The following is a 24736-nucleotide window of genomic DNA, read 5'->3' as shown; positions in this document are numbered from 1 at the left end:
TTCTGGCCACTAGCTTTCTTACCTGCACCAACAGAGGATTTCCAAACCGAAGGGCACTCTCCAAGTTTTTCCTAAAGGCATCATCCAAGAAGCTGGTCCTGGTAATCTTACGGTCTTTGTACTCATTCATGATGAACTCAGTGGCCTGGCCCGATGGGTCAATGATCAGAGGGTATCTGGGCCACAAGAAATATGGTAACTTGAATATTCAGTCTTAAAAATGATGTAGTACAAGAAGATAACGCAAAACACAGTAAAATCTATGGACAGGGCTGCAGATCATAGAAGTATAGCATCATGCTAACCTGTTGAACCGTTTCAGCATAATGGCATTCTCAGTGCAAAGGTCATCAGCAGGCAGAGAGTTAGCTTGCCAGCGAAGTCGTTCGTCTGCATTTGACAAGTATTCAGTCCTGGCTATGTCTGTGCGGAACTGGGGGAGGGGGGGAACACAGGACAAAAGCACAGGTCACATGGTTGCAGGGGAGGAGGGGAACAAGTGTATCAAATTCATAAGGAAGGAACACAGATAGTATAATTCCAATCCCAAGGTACCTGGATGTTGGCCTGCTGCAGGTGGTGTGACCAGGTGGTGAAGAGGTTCTGCCGCATCTGCTGGTCGAAGTAACCAGCGTAAGCGATGAAGGCCGCCGAAAGCAGACAGTCGCCGGCAATGGTGGACATCTGGTTCTTGAAGGTCTCGCTGGTCTTCTCCCAGCGCTCCCTCTCGGCAGACAAGCTCTTGAGCAGGGCAGTGCTGCGGTTCACCTGTGCAAAATCAGAAGCAAATTTACAGCTGGAGCACCACAGACACAGGAAGACCCCCCCACCCCCACCTCCGAGCCCAGGGGGGCCCATTAAACCAAAGTGCTCAGGGACCCCACCTTGGCCTCCACAGCCGCCAGGTCAGCCTTGATGGCCTGGGCCTCGGAGATGAGCACGGCGTATTCCTCCTTGTAGCGGGCGATGCTGGACTCCAGGTCCCGGATCATCTGCTCGACTTCCTCAGCCTTGGACTTGTTATCCTTGGCATCGTCCTCCAGCTTCTGCAGCTCATTGCGCAGGGGCTCCACACGTTTCAGCATGTCAGCGTAGTTAAGCTGTGGGGCATTGCACACAGATGGCTTCAAACCAACATCTTCAAACAATACCGAAACACACACTTTTATAAAACAGCTACTAACTAGCTTTAATATGCAGACAACCATGCAAGAACCAGGCCAAATTAGCATCAAACATGCTAACATAGCCACCCGTTGGATAGAAAAAAAGAAAAAAAAAAAAAAAAAAAAAAAGAGAGCAATACTTCAAGCAATTCTTGCAAAAGGTGTGACCAGAAGAAATAAGGTGATGTGTCCTGTACCTGAGCAATGGCCCATTTCACCATAGGCCCACAGGCTAGGGAGGCCCTGTTGACCTGCTCATAGTTGTAACTAGGGTTGGACATGTAGTTCTTCTTCATCTTCTCACGGATCGAGTCGCTGTTATTAAAATGAGCAATGAGCACCAGAACAAGTATGACATCACTGACAATACGGGTGTTAGAACTTAACAGAGCAGGGGAAGGTGGGGTAGGATTGAGGATGGCAGACGAAGTACACGAATCATTCCAATAATTAGGTGTTAAAATTCTATAAGGATTTACTATAGTAAATACTAGGCTACAGTCAATACATACCTCCATTGCTTAAATTGTAATTACACTACTAATTATAAGCAAAATGCCTTAACCAGCCAAGGCAATTTCCAAATCACCAGGAGTGCTCAATTTAAAAATCGTTCAATAAACAGACAGAGCCCCTCTCATTCATGTAGGGGCTAGATTTGTAATAATCATGGTTTAAAGCCCAGGACAGGAGACCAACAGCAGGGTGAGGCAAGGAAGGTTTCCGTGCTGTCTGACGAACAGGAGACACACACACAGGACGGATGACACAAAACAATACCTCATGTCCTCAGAGACAAAGTTGACTATGCTGGAGATGAAATTGTCCCTGATAATAACTTGTCTGATCTTTTTCCAGTCATTAGTCTCCTCCCCCAGCAGGAGGCAGATTGACTCTAGCGCCAGCTTTACTGCGGCGGGTGGGTTGGCCATGGCACGCACTTCAACAAGGTGCTGCTTCTTAATTGAGCTGACAGCTGGTGATGGTTTGGAGGGAGGGAGGGGGGGGGGGGAAAGATGGGAGGGTGCTTTAGGAACATGCAGGATCCTTGGGGTGGTGCGGGCGCCAATGCAGAGCAAGGAGGGACACCTCAAGCGTTAGGCCAGGGTTCTTCAATTCCTGGAGGGCCAGACTCCAGTACAGTTTGCAGATTTCCCTGCTCAAACTCATCTTAATCAGCTAATTAGCAGGTTTAGTAGGTGTGTCTGAACAGGGAAATGTGCAAGGTGTTGGATTCTGGCTCTCCAGAACCAGAATTGGGGAACCCTGATAGGCAGTGGGCTTCTTATTCCTTAAAAATTGGTCAATATTTAGTCAAATATGTATTTTATAGTCTAAGCCCAAAGAGAACAGCAGGGAGTATGACAGCTCACTCTACTGCTAGTTCCGTTTTGTCCCTTTAAAGGGCACCCCTCTGCCCACCAGCATCGGTGTTACTCCTCTGCATATCTGTGGCCACCGCATACCCTCCACTTGCTCTGGTCACCTTATCTCATCAGCAGAAAAATTAACAATGGTGGGGATGAAGTTCTCGCGCATAATGATGGAGCGGATCTGCTTCCAGTCTGTGGTGCTTTCCCCTAGGAGAAGGCAGATGGACTCCAGGGCCAGCTTCACTGCAGCCGGAGGGTTGGCCATGGACCGCACCTCCACCAAGTGCTGCTTCTTAATGGACTTAACGGCTAAGCCCAGCCAGCAGGGGGCGCCAGCAGAGAGAGATGTGACAAGGAAAAAAAAAAAAAAAGGCAAGAAAAACAGCAGAGAAGTTAGCAAGATAGAAGAGAAAGACAACCAAGGGTGAACAATCCAGAGAAAAGGTGAAAAATGCAGGCGTAAGGAGAGGTATTTAAAATACAGCAGGTTGTAAAATTTACTGTACAGCAAGCAAGACACAGTGGACTATACCAGCTAATACAGGACTTCAGCAGTACATCCACCGCACATTGAACCTGACATGTACAAAGAGAAATTCAACAAAATGCTTTGACAAGCAGTGTTCATCCCCAGTAAGCACACTAATGTGCACTTAATTATAAACCCGAGTGCTTCAGAATGTCTGCCACAGAGTACTAAGAACAGCATGATTGTTTCCAGACACATGGCGGGATAGGCTGTTAAATCTTTCATTTCACTTAGACCAGCCTTACCGTTCTGAGCCTCAATGACAGCAGGCTCCACCTGGTCCAGATCTTGCTTCACTCTCAGCTGCTTGTCTTTGATCACTTCCTGCTGCTTGTAGACTGCTTCCTGTATCTCCTGACTCATGACCTGCATGGAAAAAAAGCACAAAGACACCAATCAACCCAAGTATCTCAACCTGGAACCATTCAAAAAGACTGAGTTGGCTATAGCAGGCGGCAGAAAACACACAAACAATCTCACATTACCTTCTTTTTCTCAGCCTCTTGCTGGTCTTTCACCATCTTCTTTAGCTTGTCATTGGCTGCAGCATTCTTCACTTCTAGCTCTTGGCTCTTGATCCTCAAGTCACGACGAAGTTCCTCCACCTAAGACAGAGGAGATGTCAACGGATGTCTGCGGCTAACAGTCAAGAGATGCTATTAAGTTGATGCATTTGAAGACAAGAGCTCTGCATTACCTGGTCCACAGTCTCCTTGATCTTACGCAAGCCCACGTTGAGATGCATCTGTTGCTCCTCCAGCTCACTGCGCTTCTCGTTGAACAGGTCTGCGTAGTGGTTGATGAAGTCAAGGTAGTGGCGCGGCGTAATGGCCATAGTGCGCCCGCCACGTTTGGCCAAACGATTGTTCGCCTGCAATAAGCAAAACATCAAGCAACTTTTTGTGCCAAGGGAATAAATCACACAACATTGACTTGTTTCCCAAAAACCGATGGCAAAAGACAAGTGCCAGTCGTTCATGGAATAAGGTAGGACAACAGAGAAGCACAAGCATGTTTCTGACCTGGTGCAGTGTTTGGTGAACGAACACACAGCCGTTGACGATGGCCTCGCGGTGGGTGGGAGGCTGCGGCAGCTTATCATACACAGTCGGCATATAGTCGGGAACTTTGTAGTTGGGTTTCTCCAGGTCCATCTTGCTGGTAAATTCTTTGCCCACCTGGTACAGAGCCTCAGTAGACCAGTCACCAAACCAGTTCAGCACACACCTATAAACGGGTGCAGGTTGAAGGATCACTTTCTGTATTTATTGCTTGACACAAATAGGGTGGACAGTCATAAAAGGCCATCGAGGTCTGACAGTAAGGCCATAATGGTACACATTATGCAGGAATGCCGTGATTCTGCCCAGCATCAGACCATAATCCTACCTGTTGAACAGGGCGGGGGAGGTGGCAGCACGGTCTTTCAGGCCCTCTGAAGAAGGATTCATGGTGAAGACCACATGCAGGTTCCTGATCACCTGGCTTGTGAACCACTTGTAGAGCTCCTCATGAGTATCCAGCATTAAGCCCTCCTTCTGGGCCCCCTCCTTGCACTGGGTCATCAGTGTGGCATACTCATCACCTTCAAACAAACCTGGAACCTGGGCACAACAGGCACACAGCATTGAAAAAAAATGAAACAGCAGCTCGTACCTAATTATAATAGTACCTTCACTAGACTAACCGCTCCATATTAAAGTACTTTGTGCCCTCACCTCTCCATTGGCCAGCAATGTGTTCATGCGCTCCAAGAAGCCAGAGTCCAATACATTAGACTCATCCATGATGAAAGCAATTTTTTCATTCTTGCAGCCAGAGCGGCGCAGGACTGTCCTCAAGTCTTCGTCAAAGTCCTCGCCTGTGTATTTTCTGTGGACCTAAACGAAGCAATGAGAAGCACTTCAGCAGACGTTCAAGCACGATCACAAGTACCGTATGGCTCTATTCACCAAGTTTAGGCAAGTGTACAGTCTTGAAAGCAAACCTTGATCTGGTAGACACTGAGTCCGTTCATCCAAGCCACAAACCGAGACAGGGTGGTCTTTCCAGCACCACTAACCCCAATGAGGAGCAGATGACCCTGTGGCTGCCGGAAGATTCTGAGGAGAGAGTGTGTGGGCCATTCAGACAGGATAGAGAAGGAAAGGGAAGGGACAAATTCCATCTAATCGTTTCCATCCTTATTGTAAAGGCACTTGCCTGTCAATTCTGAGGACGTGATCTAGGACCTCATTGAACAGCACAAGAGGAACATCAAGTTCCTCCTCATAGAAGACCTTAAGACGTGCTTTGACGTAATCTCTCAACTCCTCTTGATCCACAGGGATGTAATCCTGGAAAACAGTACATTACCAGATAACCAACCCAACGGCGTTTGATGTAAATGCCACTTTTTGAATGAACAAATCCAAAAAGTGTGGTTTATTAATGCAAGGCTCAACTACCAAAATTAGCTCACCTTGGACAACCAGTTGCTGTACAGGATCGGTCTGTTCAAAGCCTTTTCACGATCAATGTTAGGGAAATGCTTGAGGGCCACGATGTCAATATTCTCATCTGTCCAGCGTCTCTCCTCATCCTCTACCAACCTGTAAGTATGTTGAGGTTAATCCACAGAGCAGGGAATCCATGTCATGGTGTAGTTCCCTATGAACGTCAACTTGCACACGTGTTTAATGTGCAAAGAAGGCCTTATGCCATTTTTAGCCTTAATGCTCATTTATAAGCATTAGGAAAAAACACTCATTGTACTCAACTTCTTACCTATCCTGGAAAAGACGGAGGGCTTCATGGGCCCAAATGCGGATGAGACCTTCCACAGGGAGAGTCTCCAATGGTCGCAAGGCCTCAAAGATACCTCTCACCCAGCGGGTCATCTCTCTGGGCGAGTAAATGTAGTGAGGTTGGGTATCTTGGGTGAAACGCTCCTGTCAACAAAGACAGTTCGTCAGTCTAAGAAAAGTCATTCATAAATAAACAAATGTAGAAATACTACTACTCTGAATTTAGCTTTCAATTATCCAGTTAACGTATGTTAAATGAGAATTTCACCTTTTTACAGATTAACATTTTTACGGAGAGGGGCTTTTTTATATTCGATAGGAGGTAAGGAGCATGCACGGATTACGGTATGTTGCCATGCCCACCACACGACCAACCACCACAGGGATGAGAACCTGAGTGCAGCCATGCAGGGGGTGATGCCTCAGCACCACATGAGTCCTAATGGACCAGTATGAGTTTTTTCCAGTGGCTGGAGTGCCTATCCTGCCACCAACCCCCAAGTTCTTCACTGCAAGTTGGATGACCTCCTTTCAGGGCTGGATGTAGATTAACATATCCAGGATGAAGCAATTGTAGGTTAAGGGCCTTGCTCAAGGGCCCAACGAAGTAGGATCACTCCAGGCATTCATGGAATTTGAACCAGCAACCTTCCAGTTACTGACACAGATCCCCAGCCTCAGAGCCATCACTCCGCCCACAGGCACTCTGCTATATTCCATAGCTACACATTTATTCTAACATCACCGATGGCTTGTGAGAATAACCAAACCTGAGACATGGTGTAGAATTCCACCATGGCAGCGGTCAGTGGGTCGGCGTAGGTACGCAGAGAGGGGATGAGCCTCAGCATGGCCCGGTTGAAGGTTCCATAGATCTGTGTGAGGGAGGCTGGACCTGGGTAGTCCACGTACACCACTGGGACATGGCGCAGGAATCTGAGGACAAAAAGTGACCATTTCAGAGAAACTTTTTTCCTCCCCCATAGAGTTTGGGGGGGGGAGGGGGATGTGGCTTCAGATCGGCTGTGTACCTGTGGGTAAGAGGTTTCCTTCCAGGGTCGGTAGGGGGGTTACATGCCCCAACAAACTGAATCCTCTCCAGTTTGACCCAGGTCTGGTCTGAGGTACGGTAGAATCCTCCATGCTCCACCATCTGAGGAGAAATTACAGTAGCTGAGCACAAAGCATCAAATTAAAGACAGTTCACACCCAAGCAGCTACTACTGATTTCTACATTACTACACTGGCTGCCTGCCTTCCTCAGACTGAGACACACCTGTCTGAGGAAGGAAATGACCCTCTGGGTGCCATATTTGTCCATGTCTGGCAGGTTGATTTCGTCACAGAACAGCACCAGCCACTTGCCAAGCTGCACTGGTGCCAGAACCACGCCGTTGGGAGTCCGGCGGTACTCGCAGTAGTGGTCAAAGGTCTTCAGGAGGAGTTCTGGGGTGGTGGCACTGGAGAAGTTCAGGCCTACAACCTGTGAGAGGATAGACAGGCAGACTTATGAACATGATCATCATGTTCCACTTTTTCCATTACATCTTTATGTTTTATGATTGAGTCATCACACACACTCACCTCCATGTCAGGCAGGGCCCGGAGGGCACTGAACAGTGTCATTGTTTTACCAGACCCAGGAGGGCCACATAGGACCAGGGGCTTGTGTTCAGCCAGCCATGTGTAGAGTAGGGCCTCGTGGCGCACAGTGTCCAGCGTGGGCACCACCACATCAGGTGAGGCCACCTTGTGGGTCTCTACCTCAATCTGGGGCACCTTGCCCTGCCAAGACTGCCATTCTCCAGTGATGGATACCTTTGGAAAATAAGCGACAGGTGGGGAGGCGTTTCAGCACATGGTGCTTTTCCTGAGCATGCAAACATTGAGAACTTTCAGACAGATACAAACGCAACCAGCGGCAGGGAAGTCTTTTAAAACGGCTTAGCAGGGAGATTCACTTGTCCTTGCATAATAAACCACTGAATTAACAACTCAGTCTAACAATGTAGGGACGAAAACAGCCAAAAAAGAATGGATGACATTTTAATATCTGCCTACCTCATAGTCAATGATGGGCACGTTGGGTGCAGATGGCAGGGGGATGGTGGTGATGCGGCGGATATACTCGCCCAGCTCTGCTCTCATTTTCAGACGGCCGTCGCCGGAGAAGGACCAAAGGATTGCGTAGATCAGATACCTCTGTAGGGTACATGAATTCCACATTGAGATGTATTGTTAGAAGGCATATTGGAACACTATGAAAGGACTGAACCAAGAAAGATGGTAGACACAATGTATACAAGTAACAACTTCAAGTTCTCAGAAGTCATGCATCATATCCTAACGCTCATACTGCAACAAGTGTGCCATTCAATGATCAAGACTGGTGATGGTGTGGAAGACCATAGCTCTACACTGCGGGTGGGTTGGGGGTGCTGACCTGCATGTAGCGCTCCAGCTGGTCGATGGGCATGGGGAAGTCTGGGTGGTTGTTGTTGTAAAGGGCCACGTTTCTGCATGCCTGGTGCAGCATGGAGAAGAGTGAACCCATGCAGCGGAGCCGGGTGAAGTCCATGATGTGCTCCATCTTTGAGGCATGTTCCAGGGCCTTGATCACCAGGCCAGTGGAGGTGAAATACGGCTGCAGGATGGCAGCTGAATCTCTTTGTATCTGGGGGGGGTCACAATATGGGAGCAGCTTTAATGTATAATCAGCTCAATACTACCACTGGTCTGAGGGGGCTGGACCACATAGGAAAAACACAACCAGGAGAATGAACCATGAAGATACCTGCAGCATGGGGGAGGCGGCCTCCTCGCCCTCGTCCTCCGTGCCTTTGCGCATGCGCTGTGCCTCATCCTCGCCCTCATCCAGCGGGATGCTGCGCAGCCGCGATAAGAAGTTGTTGAAGATCATGTCCGTGCTGAGGACGTCCTCGCTGAACCACACCATGCCACAGCGGGACACTGTGGCCAGCGTGGCATACTTCAGGTCCTGTACCTCAAACATGATGCGGACCTGGGGGAGACAGTCTGCTTAATTAGAATAGGTTTGACCTAATTTGTCTCAACATGCAGTTCTCTCATTTGGTTTTGCATTTCAAATGCTGTAAATTGCTCCATCTTATTCTTGATGTTACACAGGAGACAACAGCTCTATACTCAGGTAGTGGAGATAGGGATCAAGACCTACGTTTGGTGGAAGGCTGAGACGCTCTCCGTTGGGTAGCGTCAGCAGTTTGTTGTCATCCAGCACAGAGTTGAGGTTTTCGACCCACTCAGGGTCTACGTCACCATCAAAAATGATCCACTGTCGCTTTTGGAGCTCTCCTCTGACGTTATCGATGATCCTGCGAGTATGGAAGATTGGTTAGACGAAAGCTTGAGTCTCCAATCTACCATTCAAGCTTTACTTTAATAAATCGAGATTGCGGAGAGCAACTACTGTTCCCAGCATAATTAAAATGACCCTGTAAGAGGCACGGCTTACTTTCTGAGTACGTGTGTGAAGAGCCCGTCGGTCCATTCGCGAGTGTTGGGGTCCAGGGTCCCGTACAGATGGTCCTTACTGATGGCCTTCGGGTCGATAATGTGGGCTACACCCTCAACCCCCTCTAGTCTCTCCAGGGCCTTGAGCAGCACCCTCCATGCCATGGTTTTGCCACTGCCTGAGGGGCCGACCATCATGAGACCGTGGTTGATCTGGGTGATCTGGTACAGCTGTAGCACCTGTGACACAAGAGATCTCAATCAAAATAATAGTCACGAAAGAAACACCTACTCAGCTCCAACAGGAAACACTCAAATGTCAAAGCCGAAGAATACAATGATTACTCGGGGGGACAAAATGACTAAAAGGGAAGTTGTGCAACAGCTTGAACTGAAATCTGCGTAGATGCAGGCAAGTCTGGTGTAAAGACTACAGATGCAAAGATGATGACATCCTATAGTGAGGCACATACCTTCTCAACCCACATGCTGCCGACATCGTCGCCATCCCCGTAGGTCAGGTACATCTCACCACAGACCTTCTTGAGTTCCTCCCGGAGGGCCGTCATCTCCCCGCGCAAGTACTGCACGCCGGGGAAGACGTCCGACAGCAGGCTGAACAGCAGGGGAATGTCTTCGGCCACCAGTTTGGGCACCATTGTCTCGCATACACTCTGGATCAAGATCTGAGGGGCAAGATATACAGTCATGAGGTCATGGTCAGCAGTTTCAAGAAGAAACCCAGGATACAACCTTCAGCAGTATGGACCTACATGGATGTCAAGAAATCCTTTGGGCATATTAGAATTTGTTGCAAACAAATTACATAGTTATAAATTTAAGACAAACTATAGCCAAAGCAAGATACCATAATCCCAGTAATATTTTGACATCTCCGATAAGTAGCAATGCTCAACTGAAAATAAAATGCAGAGTACTGTTTCCGAGCTCTCATCATATAAATTTTAAGCTCAAATGACTCAACAGTTTTTCAGTTCTGCCATGACTGAGAATAAAAAGTAAGCAGTTTGCCACTAACGATGCTCTGGGAGGACTTGGTGCATCTGGGAGGAGTACAGGTGTTACCTCCTGTTCTGGAAGGTTCTCGGCGATGTCGTTCTCGTCCACGTCCTCGCCCCGCTCACATTTTTCCCGTTTTATCTTCTGGATGCGCTCCCGCTTGACGTTGCCGGCGCTGACCAGCACACTCTTCAGGGCCCGCAGGCCGAAGTCGTAGTGGCTCTGGGAGGACAGCTGCTCGTCACAGAGCCTGAGGAGACGCAGCAAGCGAGGACCTCAGAGAAACGCCTATTTCATTTAAGTTGAAACATTTCAGATACCGTGTCCATCATGGTATGGTTCAAGTGTGGTTCAGTTATACTAATGCAATAGATTCCAGAGCTCACATATGCAATCAGATCTATGCCACATGGACAATAAACAGATTCACGCAACAGTGTGAACTAACTTGAAGAACGGGACGATCTTTTTGGCCAGGGTCTCGGCGGTGCGGAATCCCTGAGAATACAGCATGACCTGGGCGATGAGCTGCCGGTCAGGCTTGGTCATGGCCAGGCTGCGGAACAGCTTCTTCAGGTTGTCGGGCAGGTTGGAACGGCCAGCGTAACCAGGGTTCATGGTGATGAAGATGGCCATCTCAGGGCTCACCTTCACCTGCTTATTCAGCAGCTCACAGGTGATGGGTGCACCTATCCAGAGGAAATTCAGTTAAAAAAAATAAAAAACACCACTTACTTTTCTGATATAAAATATCCATGACATCAGGAAACAATGAAATCTCAACTGAAATATGTAGCTTCACCATCCTTAATCTCCAATACCCAAGAGTTACATTAGCGACAAGAGAGGTGACTACATACTGCGGTCTCTGTTGGGGTTGCTGTGCTCCCTTAGAGCCACCTGGATGTACTGGACCTGCTGAGAGACGGCTGACAGCATCCTCTCCTCCAGCCGATTGAACTCGTCAAAGCAGCCCCAGGCGCCCACTTGACACAAGCCCACGAAGATGCGGCCCATTGCCTGGAGGGATAAACCAGGGTAGCTTCACACAGATGCGCAAATCACGAGCATAACCTGAGAAAAGAGCTTGGCTTAGATGAACCAGTCATACCTGAAAGTCAAAGGTCTCGTCGCAGTTGAATACCAGCACAAAGCGGCCCAGTTGATGTCCAAGAGCCTTCACAGATTCCGTCTTTCCAGTTCCAGCGGGCCCTAAAAAAAAAAAGAAATAATGCAAAATTATGGATGAATCTCTCCTCACTGAATAAGCAAACTTCTACAAATGAGAAGAACATTGTACAAACTGTGCACACAGACCATAGGATAGACAAGTTAATGTGGACTGAAATACTGACCGAAGGGGGAGCCTCCAAGCCGTGCCTCCAGTGCCTGGGTCATGGTCAGGTAGCAGCGGTCAGTAAGAGGAGTCTGCACAAGTTTGTCTTGAACACCGAGATACTCAAAGCCGTAGTTAAACTTGGCATTAGCCATTTGGATGGAGAGCTGCTGGAGCACGTCTGTCTGCTTCGGGTCAAAGTAGAAGCGCATCTGGCTCAGCCAGTCGAAGGACTTGGGGTTGTCAATCTTGTTCTTGATCAGGGTCCTGGTCACATCCCTCTGGTGGACCAGCTCTGTAATCTGAAAAGAAAAAAGACAGGATTAATACCAGAGTACACCATACCAGTCCTTTCCATGTGATCCTCTAACACTCAAAATTACCTTCACGCTGCATTAGGAATGAAGCTTTTTAACATGGCAGCGTCAGATTCCACTCACCAAGTGTTCTAGCTTTTTCCTCCGCAGAGGGGGCTGTTCCATTAGCACAGTGTCAGCCAGAACATTCAAGGTGGCCTCCACGTTGGACAGGACACCCTGGAGGGGTGACATGTCCCCACTGCCTGAGATGGTGGTCAGGGCACTCTCCACATTCTCAGACCAGTCAATCTGAGCAGACAAGACCACCAGCTGGGCCTGCACAGGACAAAAAAATTGGGTTTGTGTCGTGACTTGTCATTACACAAAAATGATACTTTTCGATGAGACTGGAATAAATGGAATACCTGATATCTGTCGATCCAGTCGATGTAGGTGCCGAGATCGATGGCCGTGCCCTTGTTGAAGGCACCCACCTCTGTGACCGATTCAGCCAGAAGCTTGGCCAAGGTGACCCGCATTTCTTTCTCCACCAGTGTTAGCCACTCATTGATTTTGGGGTGCTCCGTGATGGACACTGGCGTCTTATAGAGGATCTGAAAAGGAGGAGACAATATTTTAGCTCCAGCGTCAGCATCTTACGATGTATTATAGTTTCCCCCCCAGTCCGCATCAGACGTACTTCCTCTCCTTCACGGGAAGAGATACCCAGAACTTCAGTGTTGTCTTCATTCAGGAGGATACTGGACACTCCAGCAAACATCTTCTTGAAGTGCTTCTGCAGTTTGGCAACGTTCTTGCTATTGCCAATGATCTCCAACAGATCTTCATCACCAACAAAATAGAACCTAGAAAGGTAAAGAAGCTTTAGTCACAAATCAGTCTACACAAATCATCCAAGAGTGTACTATGGCAACGTCACCAAAACGTAACGTGGCAGGCGTTCACCTGGGGAAAGATGAGCGCTCCCGCTCTAGGTACTCTCCAAGGGCTTTCTGAATCTTGCCAAGCAGATCAGCTAGTCTCTCTAGGGATCGTTGCACTCCCTGGATGTTGAGGACGTCCATTACCAGGGGTGATTTGGTGACTTTCTTCATCAGAGCCAGGAATTCTGTGCTTATGCTAAAAAGAGGTTAAAAAGGTAAAGCTTGCATTGCCACAAAAGTCTTTCCAAAGACCAACTCCTTACCTTGTGTTGGTGACAGAAAACGTTAAGAAATCAATGGTGGAGGAAAAAAAAAAAAAAAAAAAAAAAGGTGCAGCTGTTTACCTTTGGAATCTCTGGGTCTCAACAGGTAGCAAGTGCTTGATATCGGCACTGCCAGTGAAGATTCCCTCCAAGTAGACCCAGCGTCTCTGGACATCAATCCACACGTCAAACAGGGCCATGATCCGATTCAGTTTGTCCTCCCAGCTCAATGCATCCTCCTCAAAGACCTACAACCACAGGAAGAAACCCACCCCCCAAAAAAAACTGAAAACAGGCACCCAGATAACTATAAATTTATTCAGCCCAGCAACAAGACATTCTATGGTATAAGGTAGGTCATTAACAGCACTTACTTTGTAGTAAGGGGACAGCTTCATTGCAGACACACTGTTAATGTGCTCTTTGACCTTGTTGAAGAGGTCATCCCACCCACGAATCAGACGGCATTTGTTCTGATAGTTCACCAGATCCAGCTCATAGGAGTTCCAGACTTCTCGGATCTGTACACAATTACACACAAGTCGCAGGGCTATATCTCATCTATGCAAATTGTTGAACACCGCTGTCAACCAAAGGACCAAAATGCCCACCATGCTGAATTTGTGCTGACCTGCTTAAGGAACTCCTCCAGGGCCATTTCTCCCTGGGCTACCAGCAGCACATCCTTCACCACCATCTCATTCTTCTGCAGGTCCACGTCCCAAATCTGGCCCAGTGTCAGCTCAGACAGAACCCAGTTCACATGCAGCCTCTTCATCAGCTGCTTCCAGTGCCGATCCTTCAGTGCTTCAGACTTCAGCTCAATCACCAGCATGTTGATCTGTGTAGAGATACACAAGAAATTGGGCTCATCAGAATTAGAGACTATAGACACAAGAGTGCCATATTCTGCTAAATGATAACATACTGAAAATCAAGGAATTTGGATTTTAGGTTTTATAAAACACACACACTTGAAACAAATGTTTTACTTAAAAATACTTGGTTTCTTTTAACACTCTGAAATTGTTTTACACATTGATCTGACAGACTCACCTTCATGTAGCCCTTCAGCAGCCTCTGTACGTATTCGTAAGATGCATACTGCCGCAAACGAGCTGGGAAATTCTTCAGCTGGTTCAGGAGCCCATCCAAGCTTTGACGCAGCTATAGACAAAGCAGTGAGCATTCAAGACCACTGTACGAAGCAGGATCTAAACAGTCAAACACAGGAATAACTAACCTTGCGTGGCTGCACAGACACCCAAGGTTGCTCCTTCATCTGATCGATCTGCTCCCACACCTTTGACAGCTCAGACCATACGCCTTTCAAGTCCTGAAGCTCTTCCAGAGCCACCTACAAGCGAGGATCACCAAAGAAATATATGGCTTGATGGCTTGAGAACCAGCACATCTTCCATAACAGCTGGGTCTTTACAAACTAAGTCTACCTGGACTCTTTCTTCACTGCCACTGAGCAAGCCAGTGTCAGTCAACTCCAGGGCCTCCTTTGCCTTGGCACACTTTTCCCGGTCATCCTTCAGGCGCCCAAACTTGCCCTCATAGATGGTGAGAGACTGCAGTGCCTCTTCGGGTCGCAGGTTGCCCTGTACAGTAAAATCAGTCATAAATACAACACAGCCTGGCCATTTCGAAGACATAGAAGGTCAAGATAAGAGTCTACTCACGGCAACCGGCTTGGTCTTCTCCCAGTCTGTGAGCAGATCGGTGGTGCGGTTCTCCACAGCACGGTCCTCCTGCACAATCTTCATCTGCAGGTTGGCTACCTGCTGCTGGATGGCAGTATCCTTGCGCTTCATAATGTCACTGAAGGCGCCCCACTCACCCTCAATGTTATCGATATACAACCAGGAGGGCGGGAACTGGAAGCGCTGCTTCTCCAGCAGGCGCTGGCCATTACGGAACAGCTAAAGGACATGGAGAGGGGAGCCTGTTTAAGTTCCCCAGCATCATGATATATAGGTATCAAATGTAGCTACAAAAACCAAACAGAACTCAATTTATGCCAATCATACTTACATCAACCTGCTTCTCAAACTGCTTGATCTTGCGTTTAAGAGTTTGCACATAAGTGATAAAGGTCACTGCATCTGAAGTGCTGGCTGTATCCACAGAGTGTTGCTCCAGTTCTTGGCGGGACTGGATGAGGACACACACACACACACACACACACACACACACACACACACAATGAGTCAGACTGTCATCAATTCAGGTGCAACAGTAGAGTCACATGCAGATGGGCTTACCTTAGAGATTTGGGAATGGAAGTCCTGCATATTGTTGCCAAGCATTTGGCCAAATTTGCTCAAGACCTCTTTGTGCCAAGAATCATATTTCAGATTCACCTTTGATTGAACCTGGATTTTGAACAGAGAAAGGTATTAGACGAAACAGTTCTGCTTACTGCAATATTTTCTCACAAAACTGCACAAGGAAGTGTATACCTGTAGAAGGATGGGAAATATTCCTATTTAAATAAAAAGCTTACCTTGCCATAGTCGATGACTACAGGGCCAAACTCCTTCCTGGTCTCAGCGTTGTCAAAAGTGCCTCTGGCCTTCCGAATCTGCACTAGGAGGGCTTGCCACTTGTTGAGATCCTCACCTAAGCGATTGTAGATGTTTTCTGCCTGCATGTCCCACAAGCACTGGTACTGTAACCACACCTGAAGAGAAAAAGGCAGCAAGAGATGACCAATTCGTCTCTACGCAGACCGATAATGACCACTGTCAAATCTGCGAGACAGATCTCACCTTGACATACTGCTCCACCTCACTGACAATTTCTTTCACTGCATTGTAGGCTTCCTCCAGTGCTGCAGGACCATCAGGCATCCTGGTCAGGGCATTCCGGTAAAATTTCTCTTCCTCAGACAGCTCATAGTGCACACCCACCTGCTCAGAGCACATGAGTAGAAACATTTACATCTGCACTTGCAGCATATCCATCATCAACTTGGATCACTTTACATCCAACACTGGAAGCTGCGTCTGACCTGGTAACGCTGACTCTGGATTCGTGGGAGAGAGAGGATGACCATCTTCCAAGAGAACATCTCTTGGTAGAGCTTGTAGCGGCAGTCTTCGATGGGGGGGTTTAGGTAGATGACTTGGTTGGTAATTCTTAGCTCGTGTACAACATTCTGGAAAGAGAACAACCAACAGAAGTTGGGGAAAGAAGGGTAATCAGCATCATTGTTGGTAACATCTCTGTTACGTTGACTTCACAGTATATGAGGATTTGAAGTTAAATTTTTCAACTTTTAAAACAAAATGATAAAGTATCCAAAACAGACATCTACTTGGAATACTCCAAAAAGCACTGGAACACTTACACAATAAATTAGAATAACTTCAGCACTAAGCCATATAGAAAGCTCAAATCAGTCTGTTAGCCAACCTTGATTTTTGGTTCCCCTCCAGGCTTGTGGCTGACTTGTGGAGCCTCTGTATCCATGTCCACATCAGCCTTGTCATCCATCTGTCCCCTCAGCACTTGTGTCCAAGCCCTTAGACCAGCCTGGAGACGTACCCCCAGGATCCTCTCGATCTAAAGATATACCAGATAGTACCTAGCTGAACTAACATACTCCAGGAACAGTCAGGAGGGAGTTAGGTCAGCTTATTTTTGTTTCACCCCAAAAAAAGGCATGTGATCCATGAATATAAAATGGTTTTACAACATCTACAATACACAAACCTCAATGTCCAGTTTGTTGACCCAAATTGGCAGGTTGGAGTAGGAGTGTAGATTGAGGTCATCAACAGCCTTCTGGACACGATTGAGGATCTCAGTAAAGGTCTTGTGATCATACATGCAGGTCTCCAGTGAGCGTACCTCCAGGTCAATTTTCTCTTCAATCAGGAGGAGATCATCGACCTAGACACAAAAAATAGGACTGTGGCTTATGGCATTTTATGCACAAATACTTTCCTATCCTCCTTTTAGATTAAAAAAAAAATATTCACACTGTATAGCCTTGCAAGACAGTATCCTTTAAAAGAATCTCCAAGGACAGAAAAGAACAAACCTTCTCTTGGAAGTTGAACACAGTTTCAGCCAGGCGCTGGACATAAGGATCAAGCTTGTAGGATTCCCAAACGAGGGCGATACCCTCTGTGATCAAGGCCTGCACCTCCTTCTTCAATCCAGCCACAAGCAGGGAGATGGAGGTGCGCTCCTCCACCTTCTCGCAGGTGCGCTCATAGGTGCGCACACTCTCAATGAGAGAGATGGCAAATGGGTAGAGCTGATTGGCCTGGTGTGCCTTGTTGACGATGGCCAGGGGCACACGAAAGCTAAGCCACTTCAGGTTGCGCACCTCCTTAGAAAGTGTGATGATTTCAGGCAAGAAATTGACCTTGAGCTTCAGTATGTTGCCAGTGCGACCCCTGGCACGGCTGCTCTCAATGGTGAAGATTCGACCCGACACACCCAGGTTGCGCTGCTGAACTTTCCGGGCCCAGTCATCAAAGATCTCCTGGGTGTTGAGTTTCGCACGGAAGCTGTCACCATCTTGTTTGAGCTTAAGCCCTTCAACATGGTTCTCCCAGCCTTTGCCCAGAACATCCTCCACACGCTTCATATAGGCTGTCAGTTGCCGATCTATCTGCTTGGCCCATATGATGGAGCCAGATACTGGGGGCAAGTCACGCACATGGCTCATCTTGCACGACTGGCTCTGAGGGTATTGCACCTTGAACTTGTCATGCAGCGACTCAATGTCATCCTTCACACGTTGGATGAGCTGCGTCTGGTACTCACGAATGGCGCCGCGAATGTGAGGCCGCACGAAGAGGGCATTGAAGCGGGAAAAGATGCGGAACATTTCGTTGGCGTTCTTGGCGGTACCCAATTGGTCACGGAGGCGGGCAGTGATACGAGTCTCCACACGGTCAATGCGCTCATCGTAGCGCTTCATGGCTGCTTCCCAAGCCTCCATGCCCTCCTTGGAAACATCCAGGCCATCAACCTCCTTAACATTCTCGTACGCCAGGTTCACCTCCTCGATTGCATTGGCATCAGCTGCATCAAAGAGAACTTCTGCCACCTTCATATCGGGGGGCTCTACAGCCTCACCCTGAGCATGCTGGGGCACAGCAGATACCTACAAAACAAAAACTCTTTTAGCAAAACACACTTGGGGGAGGGGATCTTTGGACTTGGAGGAAGTCTCTATACCTGAGGTCTCAGCACACGCACTATGACAGCTCTCAACTGTTCATGCTGTCGCCGGAAGCGCCTCATGTGATCCAGGCGTGCTTGCAGCTTGCGGTGGGCAGGGCTAAGACGCCACACCATCTTCAGGTTCTCCTCCCTCTTTCTCTTCACAATGTCCCTTAGCAGAACCTGCAGCTTCTCATACTCATCCTCCCAGGTTTGGAACACCTCAAAGCAGGCCACCATCACCTGGAGAGACACCATAAGATGCATAACACACACATACAGAAAAGCATAAACAAGCACATTATTATCAAGAGACTACCAACAACCCACCTTCTCAAATTCCTCATAGGCAACATGCATAAGCTTTCTGGTGCCAAGGACTTTCAGGAGCTGGGAACTGAGGTCTCGAGAGATGGCCTCCACTAGGCGCAGGGCACGCTGGATGGGGTATTTGGTGTTGCGGATCTTGCGCAAGTGAGTGAAGATGGCGACCAGGGCCTGGCGAATTTTGTCCAGCTCAGTGGCTGACAGAAGGTCATTGAGTGGGAAGTCCTTCATAAGGGGGTTATAGTCATTGACTGTCTCCACAGCCTGCTTCAGACCTGTGGAAGAGTAAGACAATTCTAAATAAACCCAATAAACCACACAAATAACTACGCCTCGAGAGATTTCATCACAGAACTGATCCAGGACAGCAGCAAAGAGGAACTGGATAACATAAGCAATTCTGCACATCTGTTCCATGGGACACCATCTTGGAGCATCTTTAGCAAACAGCTCATTCCTCCACAGTATGATAAGAAGCACTATTGGGGATCCTTTCTTCCTATCTGCTGCCATCAGACATACAATGCTTCCTCCCAGTGTACTACCCCCCCCCCCCCCCAGCTGTAAACACATCAGGAAGCATTCTACATTTGACGTGGTAAAGTCCAGTGCTATCCGCTCATGTACTGTGTATGCACAAGAATTTCCCCCTGCGATCAATAGAGTTTCTTGTTAGATGGGGAAAATACAGCTTTTTGGGCGACAAATAATTCTTACCCGTGTCTGTGTCAAAGCTGACTGTGGCATGGAAGCGCTTGCCATGCTTCAGGATGTCCAAGGTGAGCAGCACCTCTGGGCTCTCTCGCTTCTCCTGGATGCGATTCAAGGCTCGCTCCAGATTAAGCCAGAAGCTGATCTCCTGCAATGCTGTCCCAGAAGCAGGATCTCGGTCCAGCTTGGTCACCTATAAGAAGGCATGCAGAGCCAGCGGTCACCGAAAGGGTTTAAAAAAAATGTTTTCAGTCATGATTTAAAAAAATAAATAAATAATGCATAAGTCTTAAGATGCTTACCAACTTCTGTGTACAGAACCTTTCCCAAGCAACTATGGAAACCTCACCTTTAAAAACATAAGCATGTTAAGGCTTGCTCACCTTCTGGATCTCCCTGATCCAACGATTAACCCCCGACTGCAGCTGGTTGAGGAATGTAGGGTCTTCCACTTTGTCACCAAAATCGGTGACCTTGGGTTTCTCCCCACGTTCGTAGCACTGCTTGGCAACGTTGGTGATGATGGGGTGAATGAGGAGGCTGATTTCTGGGATCTCGATGTTCTGCTGCAAATGCAGCAGCCCCATCTCCAGCTCAGCGATCTTCTTCTCCACAGAAGGTGCCATTTTGTCCCCATCCCTGGAGAAGCACATAACATCCATGGAGACATTAAGCGAAGCTGTTACGAGCATATTTATGTAGGAACACCCCCCCCCCCCCCCCCCCCAATACATTTCATGCTACAAAGAACTCAGACCACACAATGACCTGATACAACTCAAGCCTACCTATCAGCCTTGCCTGACTCCCGGATGTAAGACTTGAAGAATGGAGCCACTGCATTACTAATGAAGGAGTGCAGGGTCTCATAGGGTGAATCCTCACTCAGAGTCAAAACACGCAGTTGGGAGGAAATGGGCTTGTCGGCATCGATGACACCAGTCCTCTTGATAAAGGCCAGGCTGGGGGAACAATTTTATATTATACACATACAAACAAGAATCAGTCCATCACATAAAAACCCATTCAGGTTTATATTGACAAATCAAACTGATGTAACAATTTATATGAAAAAGGGTGCGCTGGCCTAGATCCCAAAGAACAGTTAAGCTAACAACTCATAGGCCACATGCATGTAGCATATATGCCATTAAGGTTTTTACTCAGAATAACATTTTAATACTCCAGTAATGACCTATTGACTGTGCAGAAAATGACTAGTGCATGAGTCAGTACCACACCTGTTGGACTTCAACCCATAGTGAATGTCGATGTTGACGTTGTAAGAGATGCACTCTTTCTCCTCCTCACCCTCATCACCCACATCCTCTATAAAAAGGGAGGGGGGAGCAACAGACACACCGTATTGGAAGAGGATGAGAGGAATATTTAAAATGAAACCATTAATAGGTAGCTGGAGCCATGCTGCTAACAAACTGTCTTTATTTTAAAGCACCACGTTCTTTAACCAACAGCAAAACAATACAGACAGACAAAAGCAAGAACAGAATTACATTCATAATTTGGACTGAATTCAAAATGTGCACATCAGGCATAAAGATATGCAATTTGTTATTGACAACTGAATGGAAGAACATGCAAGCTATATAACCATGTTAAGTAAGCATTATACCACATTATTAAAGCATGACTGTAACTCATTGTCACAACTCTGCTACACCCTATATTTAGTTATACTTTTCTTAAAACACAGCAGGAATATTATAGCCTAATGAGAACTATTTACACATTACACTATTGGTATAACAGACTCAGTTGAATTCTCTCCGAAATTGCATTTGTAATCAAGAGTTCCCATGATTGTTGTCACAAGTCAGTGGCAGCAAGGAACAAGTGGCAGAGTGATGGAAGGGAATTCACAGAGAAATCAGCATCAGCAGCAATTTTCTTTCAGGCTCCCTGCCAGCTGCAGACTCTCAATCCTATAATGGCAGCTGAATGCTGGAGATGCTTCCTGTAGATATGCCACTTTCCTCGATTTCAGAGGCACGAGAACTGCTGCTCAGAGAAACCAGGAAATATGGGAAACATCCGGGAAACCACTTTCGGAACAAGGATTTTCAAAAAAACCAAAAACTACCAAATGTCCAAGACACCCCCTTTGTATTCGAGTACAAATTCTCAAAATCGCTTAAGACGCAGCACAGATAATAATACTTATTTGAAACGTTAATCGGGGAAGTGAAAAGAATTATAATGTTGGACGACTGGCTCTGGGGGGTGCAGATACAATGGTGCTAAATAGATCATAATATTTTTAGTATTCAACATAGGTATGGTGTAAAGGGATGCCAATCATTTACATATAACGCAAAGGATTGCTGTCCCAGACAGCTTCAGCATCAGCTGATGTCTGGGTGGGTGGTGCTCCTAGTGAAATGATGTCATTGCTGCAGAAGATATCCAGTATCCGTAGGGCCAAATCTGCAATGCAGCACCATACTTCCCAAGAATTTGGATTTATTCAACTTTTATTTATTTTTTAAACCCCCAACACATGAAACAAACAGGACAGGCAAACAGCCGAGTCAGGGCAACATCAGCTAACCCGCTGACAGAGTAAGATACTTATATAACATACAAAATTATTCTAAAGAAAAGCAGTAATCAATTTTCCTGAAAGGCATTTAATAACGTTAAGGGTCAAAGAGTGTTTAGGGACTTTTTACTCACACAAATCATGTCCTGTTCCAATTTTAAAGCTCTCCTCCAGTTTCAAAATAGGAAAAGGTTAAACCAGGATTTCTGAATGTGTTTTTTTTCCAGGGCTGGGATATAAACTTAGACCTTCAGATGAACTATTTATAAAGGGAAAGCCTAAATTACAAAACGGCCAGATGACCATCATCTGCTCGAAAACTATCCGCAAGGCATGAAGGCAACGATGCATGTAAGGAATGGTTCATTTGCTAGATGGTAACCTGAAGGGGGAGGACTAGCATATCAAAGCTGTCAGATGCGCGCCACAAAAACAGCAGTCTTCCACAAAAAACCCGACATTTAGTTACTTCGGTAAGCTAGATACTCCACTTAATTCAAAATACTTCCTGGCTAATCTGTTCATATTAGAGGGATGCCGTTATTTTCATTGACCACAGAAATAGTACAAAATTATCCCGATTTGTTCTTTAACATCTTGCACATGCTGTCACGCCCTGGGAACTCCGTGCTCCACACAATGATGCCCTTCGCGTTATCCGTATAAAAAATGGGGAAAAAATATATGTATAAATACGGATCAGGCAGCAACACTAACAGAAATCATGTGGGGATAAAACTGAGAATTCATCTACATAATGACAATGTCTGCCATCTTTCTTCAATACTGTAGTTAACTAAGATGACTACTAGATCCGCTGCATCATTAGGACATTGTTCATGCAACCACTGAAAAGCACACGAGACACGGATGTCCAAGGCAATGCCAATAAACCAACCTTTCAGTGTGCTTCTCTCTACCAGGATCGTATGTACTTGAGGATCTGAAAGGAATTTCCTCATCTGTTCCACCGAGCTCTTCTCTTCCAGGGTGGTTTCCAACGAGGCCGGAGCCTCGCCGCCATCTTCTAGGAGCAAGGGGACAAGTTTACGGATGTGCTTCTGCAAAACCGAAATATCTGCAACTGTCTGTACGGCAGCAGACACTTCCATAGTGACTGCGCTGTCATCGCCTCCTCCACCGTCAGACATTTTGAGCGGGGAAAAAAGAACAAACAGTTGTTGAATAGAGAAAAACCGCTACAGCATAAAGAACCGACAACACCGCCCTTCACTCTCCTCACCACGGCTGAAGTGAGGCTTGATATGCGAACACAGTCGAGTGACAGCGGGGCCAGACAGATATGGGTGTTCTGGGATTTGGTGTTCATAGTAAAGCAATGTGATTGGTTACTGCCCCAGTAAATAATACAAAACCCACAATGCAACGAAGTGGTGAAATCACAGCCAGGCACCGACACGAGACTTCGCTTTGTTTTTGCATTGTCATGGAATACGGCTGCTAGAAGTTCGTTAGCTGGCGATATTATAGGCCTATTCTTCTAATACGCTAGTATGCACATTTACACAGAACATTTTTGTCTGATTGTTTCGGGAGAAGTTAGTAAATGTTGAAGATTTTACAGGATGAAATGACTATGGTCTGCAGAAGAATATTTGATTTATTAATGTGCATATTTATTTTTAATATTCAGTCATCGATACATTCAAATATTTATTATGCGTCTTTCTTATATTGCGATTACTATAGCGATATCTTGTGTCGTAGGCCTATTGCTAACTTCATTATCATTGCTAACTTTTTCGGAGTAATTTCGTAGATTTAAGCTTTAGTTTCAGGTGTTACTCAAATGTCATGCTACTGAGTAAGAAGTACCCGTAAATGTGGAACACATTTTTCATCGTAATTATAAAATATCAAATGCTAATTAAATCTCTTTCAGAGTGAACCGAAATTTGTACATTTTATATAGACCAAGCTTGTTTGTCCGAACTGCAAATAATGTAATTATTTTAGTATTAACAATTGCACATATATCCTAAAATATGTATGTAAAATCCAGTATTTTCTATTTGTAGTATATTATGTTTATTCAAGAACGTGTGTTATTCGTAAATTATTTCATTTCCTATGCCAGGATTGTTGCCGTATTATTAGTAATTTTACAATTCTTTTGTAATTATTGATTTTACAATAGCATGAATGTTGGAAATCTCCACCAGAGGGCGGGAAACTTTCACAAACGATAAACGTTATCCATTATGTATTGCTGGGTTTTAACATCTATATTTATTTTCTGCTTTATTCAACAGATCAGCATTTAATCGACAAAGAACTCGTATTCTTCCTAAAATCGTGCAAATACATGCTTATATATGTTTAGATTTTTCCATCTAAGCATTTTCATTTTTAAAACAATCTCTGAATATATACGTATATAAATACATTTGACATTTTTCTGGTCTTATCGATCTATCCATTTTCCAAACCGCTTATCCTACTAGGTCGCGGGGGGTCCGGAGCCTATCCCGGAAGCAATGGACACGAGGCAGGGAACAACCCAGGATGGGGGGGCAGCCCATCGCAGGGCACACTCACACACCATTCACGCACACATTCACACCTACGGGCAATTTAGCGACGCCAATTAGCCTCAGCATATTTTTGGACTGTGGGGGGAAACCGGAGTACCCGGAGGAAACCCCACGACGACATGGGGAGAACATGCAAACTCCACACACATGTAACGCAGGCGGAGACGAACCTGGGACCCAGAGAT

The 24736-nt window shown here is 46.5% G+C and overlaps 1 protein-coding gene across 2 annotated transcripts in view; it reads right to left on the bottom strand.

Annotated features, from left to right (window-relative positions):
• The window catches only part of dync1h1 (dynein, cytoplasmic 1, heavy chain 1), a 31782-nt gene extending 8518 nt beyond the window's left edge, over positions 1-23264 (bottom strand). Inside the window, exons 1-57 of one of the 2 annotated variants that reach the window (XM_048975610.1) lie at positions 22895-23264; positions 20678-20765; positions 20225-20398; positions 19820-20075; positions 19443-19629; positions 18729-19000; positions 18414-18641; positions 17263-18339; positions 16932-17111; positions 16632-16781; positions 16228-16374; positions 15986-16126; positions 15721-15897; positions 15479-15589; positions 15249-15368; positions 14897-15136; positions 14660-14815; positions 14452-14565; positions 14265-14375; positions 13840-14049; positions 13583-13729; positions 13290-13456; positions 12968-13141; positions 12702-12867; positions 12427-12615; positions 12143-12337; positions 11722-12004; positions 11478-11578; positions 11227-11386; positions 10815-11055; positions 10433-10616; positions 9820-10032; positions 9348-9586; positions 9051-9207; positions 8649-8876; positions 8298-8528; positions 7916-8056; positions 7439-7672; positions 7131-7337; positions 6886-7007; positions 6625-6790; positions 5835-5998; positions 5530-5659; positions 5271-5404; positions 5056-5170; positions 4787-4948; positions 4458-4672; positions 4091-4295; positions 3766-3939; positions 3554-3673; positions 3314-3434; positions 2653-2848; positions 1364-1481; positions 885-1100; positions 556-768; positions 306-433; positions 23-176 (exon numbers count right to left, since the gene is read on the bottom strand). In XM_048975610.1, the coding sequence (XP_048831567.1) occupies positions 23-176; positions 306-433; positions 556-768; positions 885-1100; positions 1364-1481; positions 2653-2848; positions 3314-3434; positions 3554-3673; positions 3766-3939; positions 4091-4295; positions 4458-4672; positions 4787-4948; positions 5056-5170; positions 5271-5404; positions 5530-5659; positions 5835-5998; positions 6625-6790; positions 6886-7007; positions 7131-7337; positions 7439-7672; positions 7916-8056; positions 8298-8528; positions 8649-8876; positions 9051-9207; positions 9348-9586; positions 9820-10032; positions 10433-10616; positions 10815-11055; positions 11227-11386; positions 11478-11578; positions 11722-12004; positions 12143-12337; positions 12427-12615; positions 12702-12867; positions 12968-13141; positions 13290-13456; positions 13583-13729; positions 13840-14049; positions 14265-14375; positions 14452-14565; positions 14660-14815; positions 14897-15136; positions 15249-15368; positions 15479-15589; positions 15721-15897; positions 15986-16126; positions 16228-16374; positions 16632-16781; positions 16932-17111; positions 17263-18339; positions 18414-18641; positions 18729-19000; positions 19443-19629; positions 19820-20075; positions 20225-20398; positions 20678-20765; positions 22895-23147 (10902 nt within the window). In that variant the 5' untranslated portion in view covers positions 23148-23264. Of the gene's footprint in view, positions 1-22; positions 177-305; positions 434-555; positions 769-884; positions 1101-1363; positions 1482-1946; positions 2143-2652; positions 2849-3313; positions 3435-3553; positions 3674-3765; positions 3940-4090; positions 4296-4457; positions 4673-4786; positions 4949-5055; positions 5171-5270; positions 5405-5529; positions 5660-5834; positions 5999-6624; positions 6791-6885; positions 7008-7130; positions 7338-7438; positions 7673-7915; positions 8057-8297; positions 8529-8648; positions 8877-9050; positions 9208-9347; positions 9587-9819; positions 10033-10432; positions 10617-10814; positions 11056-11226; positions 11387-11477; positions 11579-11721; positions 12005-12142; positions 12338-12426; positions 12616-12701; positions 12868-12967; positions 13142-13289; positions 13457-13582; positions 13730-13839; positions 14050-14264; positions 14376-14451; positions 14566-14659; positions 14816-14896; positions 15137-15248; positions 15369-15478; positions 15590-15720; positions 15898-15985; positions 16127-16227; positions 16375-16631; positions 16782-16931; positions 17112-17262; positions 18340-18413; positions 18642-18728; positions 19001-19442; positions 19630-19819; positions 20076-20224; positions 20399-20677; positions 20766-22894 lie in introns of both variants that reach the window. The other variant, XM_048975609.1, reaches the window with a different exon arrangement.
• Positions 23265-24736: the final 1472 nt, after the last annotated feature.

This window comes from Brienomyrus brachyistius, chromosome 14 (assembly GCF_023856365.1).
Source record: "Brienomyrus brachyistius isolate T26 chromosome 14, BBRACH_0.4, whole genome shotgun sequence".
Classification (NCBI taxonomy): domain Eukaryota; kingdom Metazoa; phylum Chordata; class Actinopteri; order Osteoglossiformes; family Mormyridae; genus Brienomyrus; species Brienomyrus brachyistius.
This window is presented reverse-complemented; position numbering and strand designations above follow the sequence as displayed.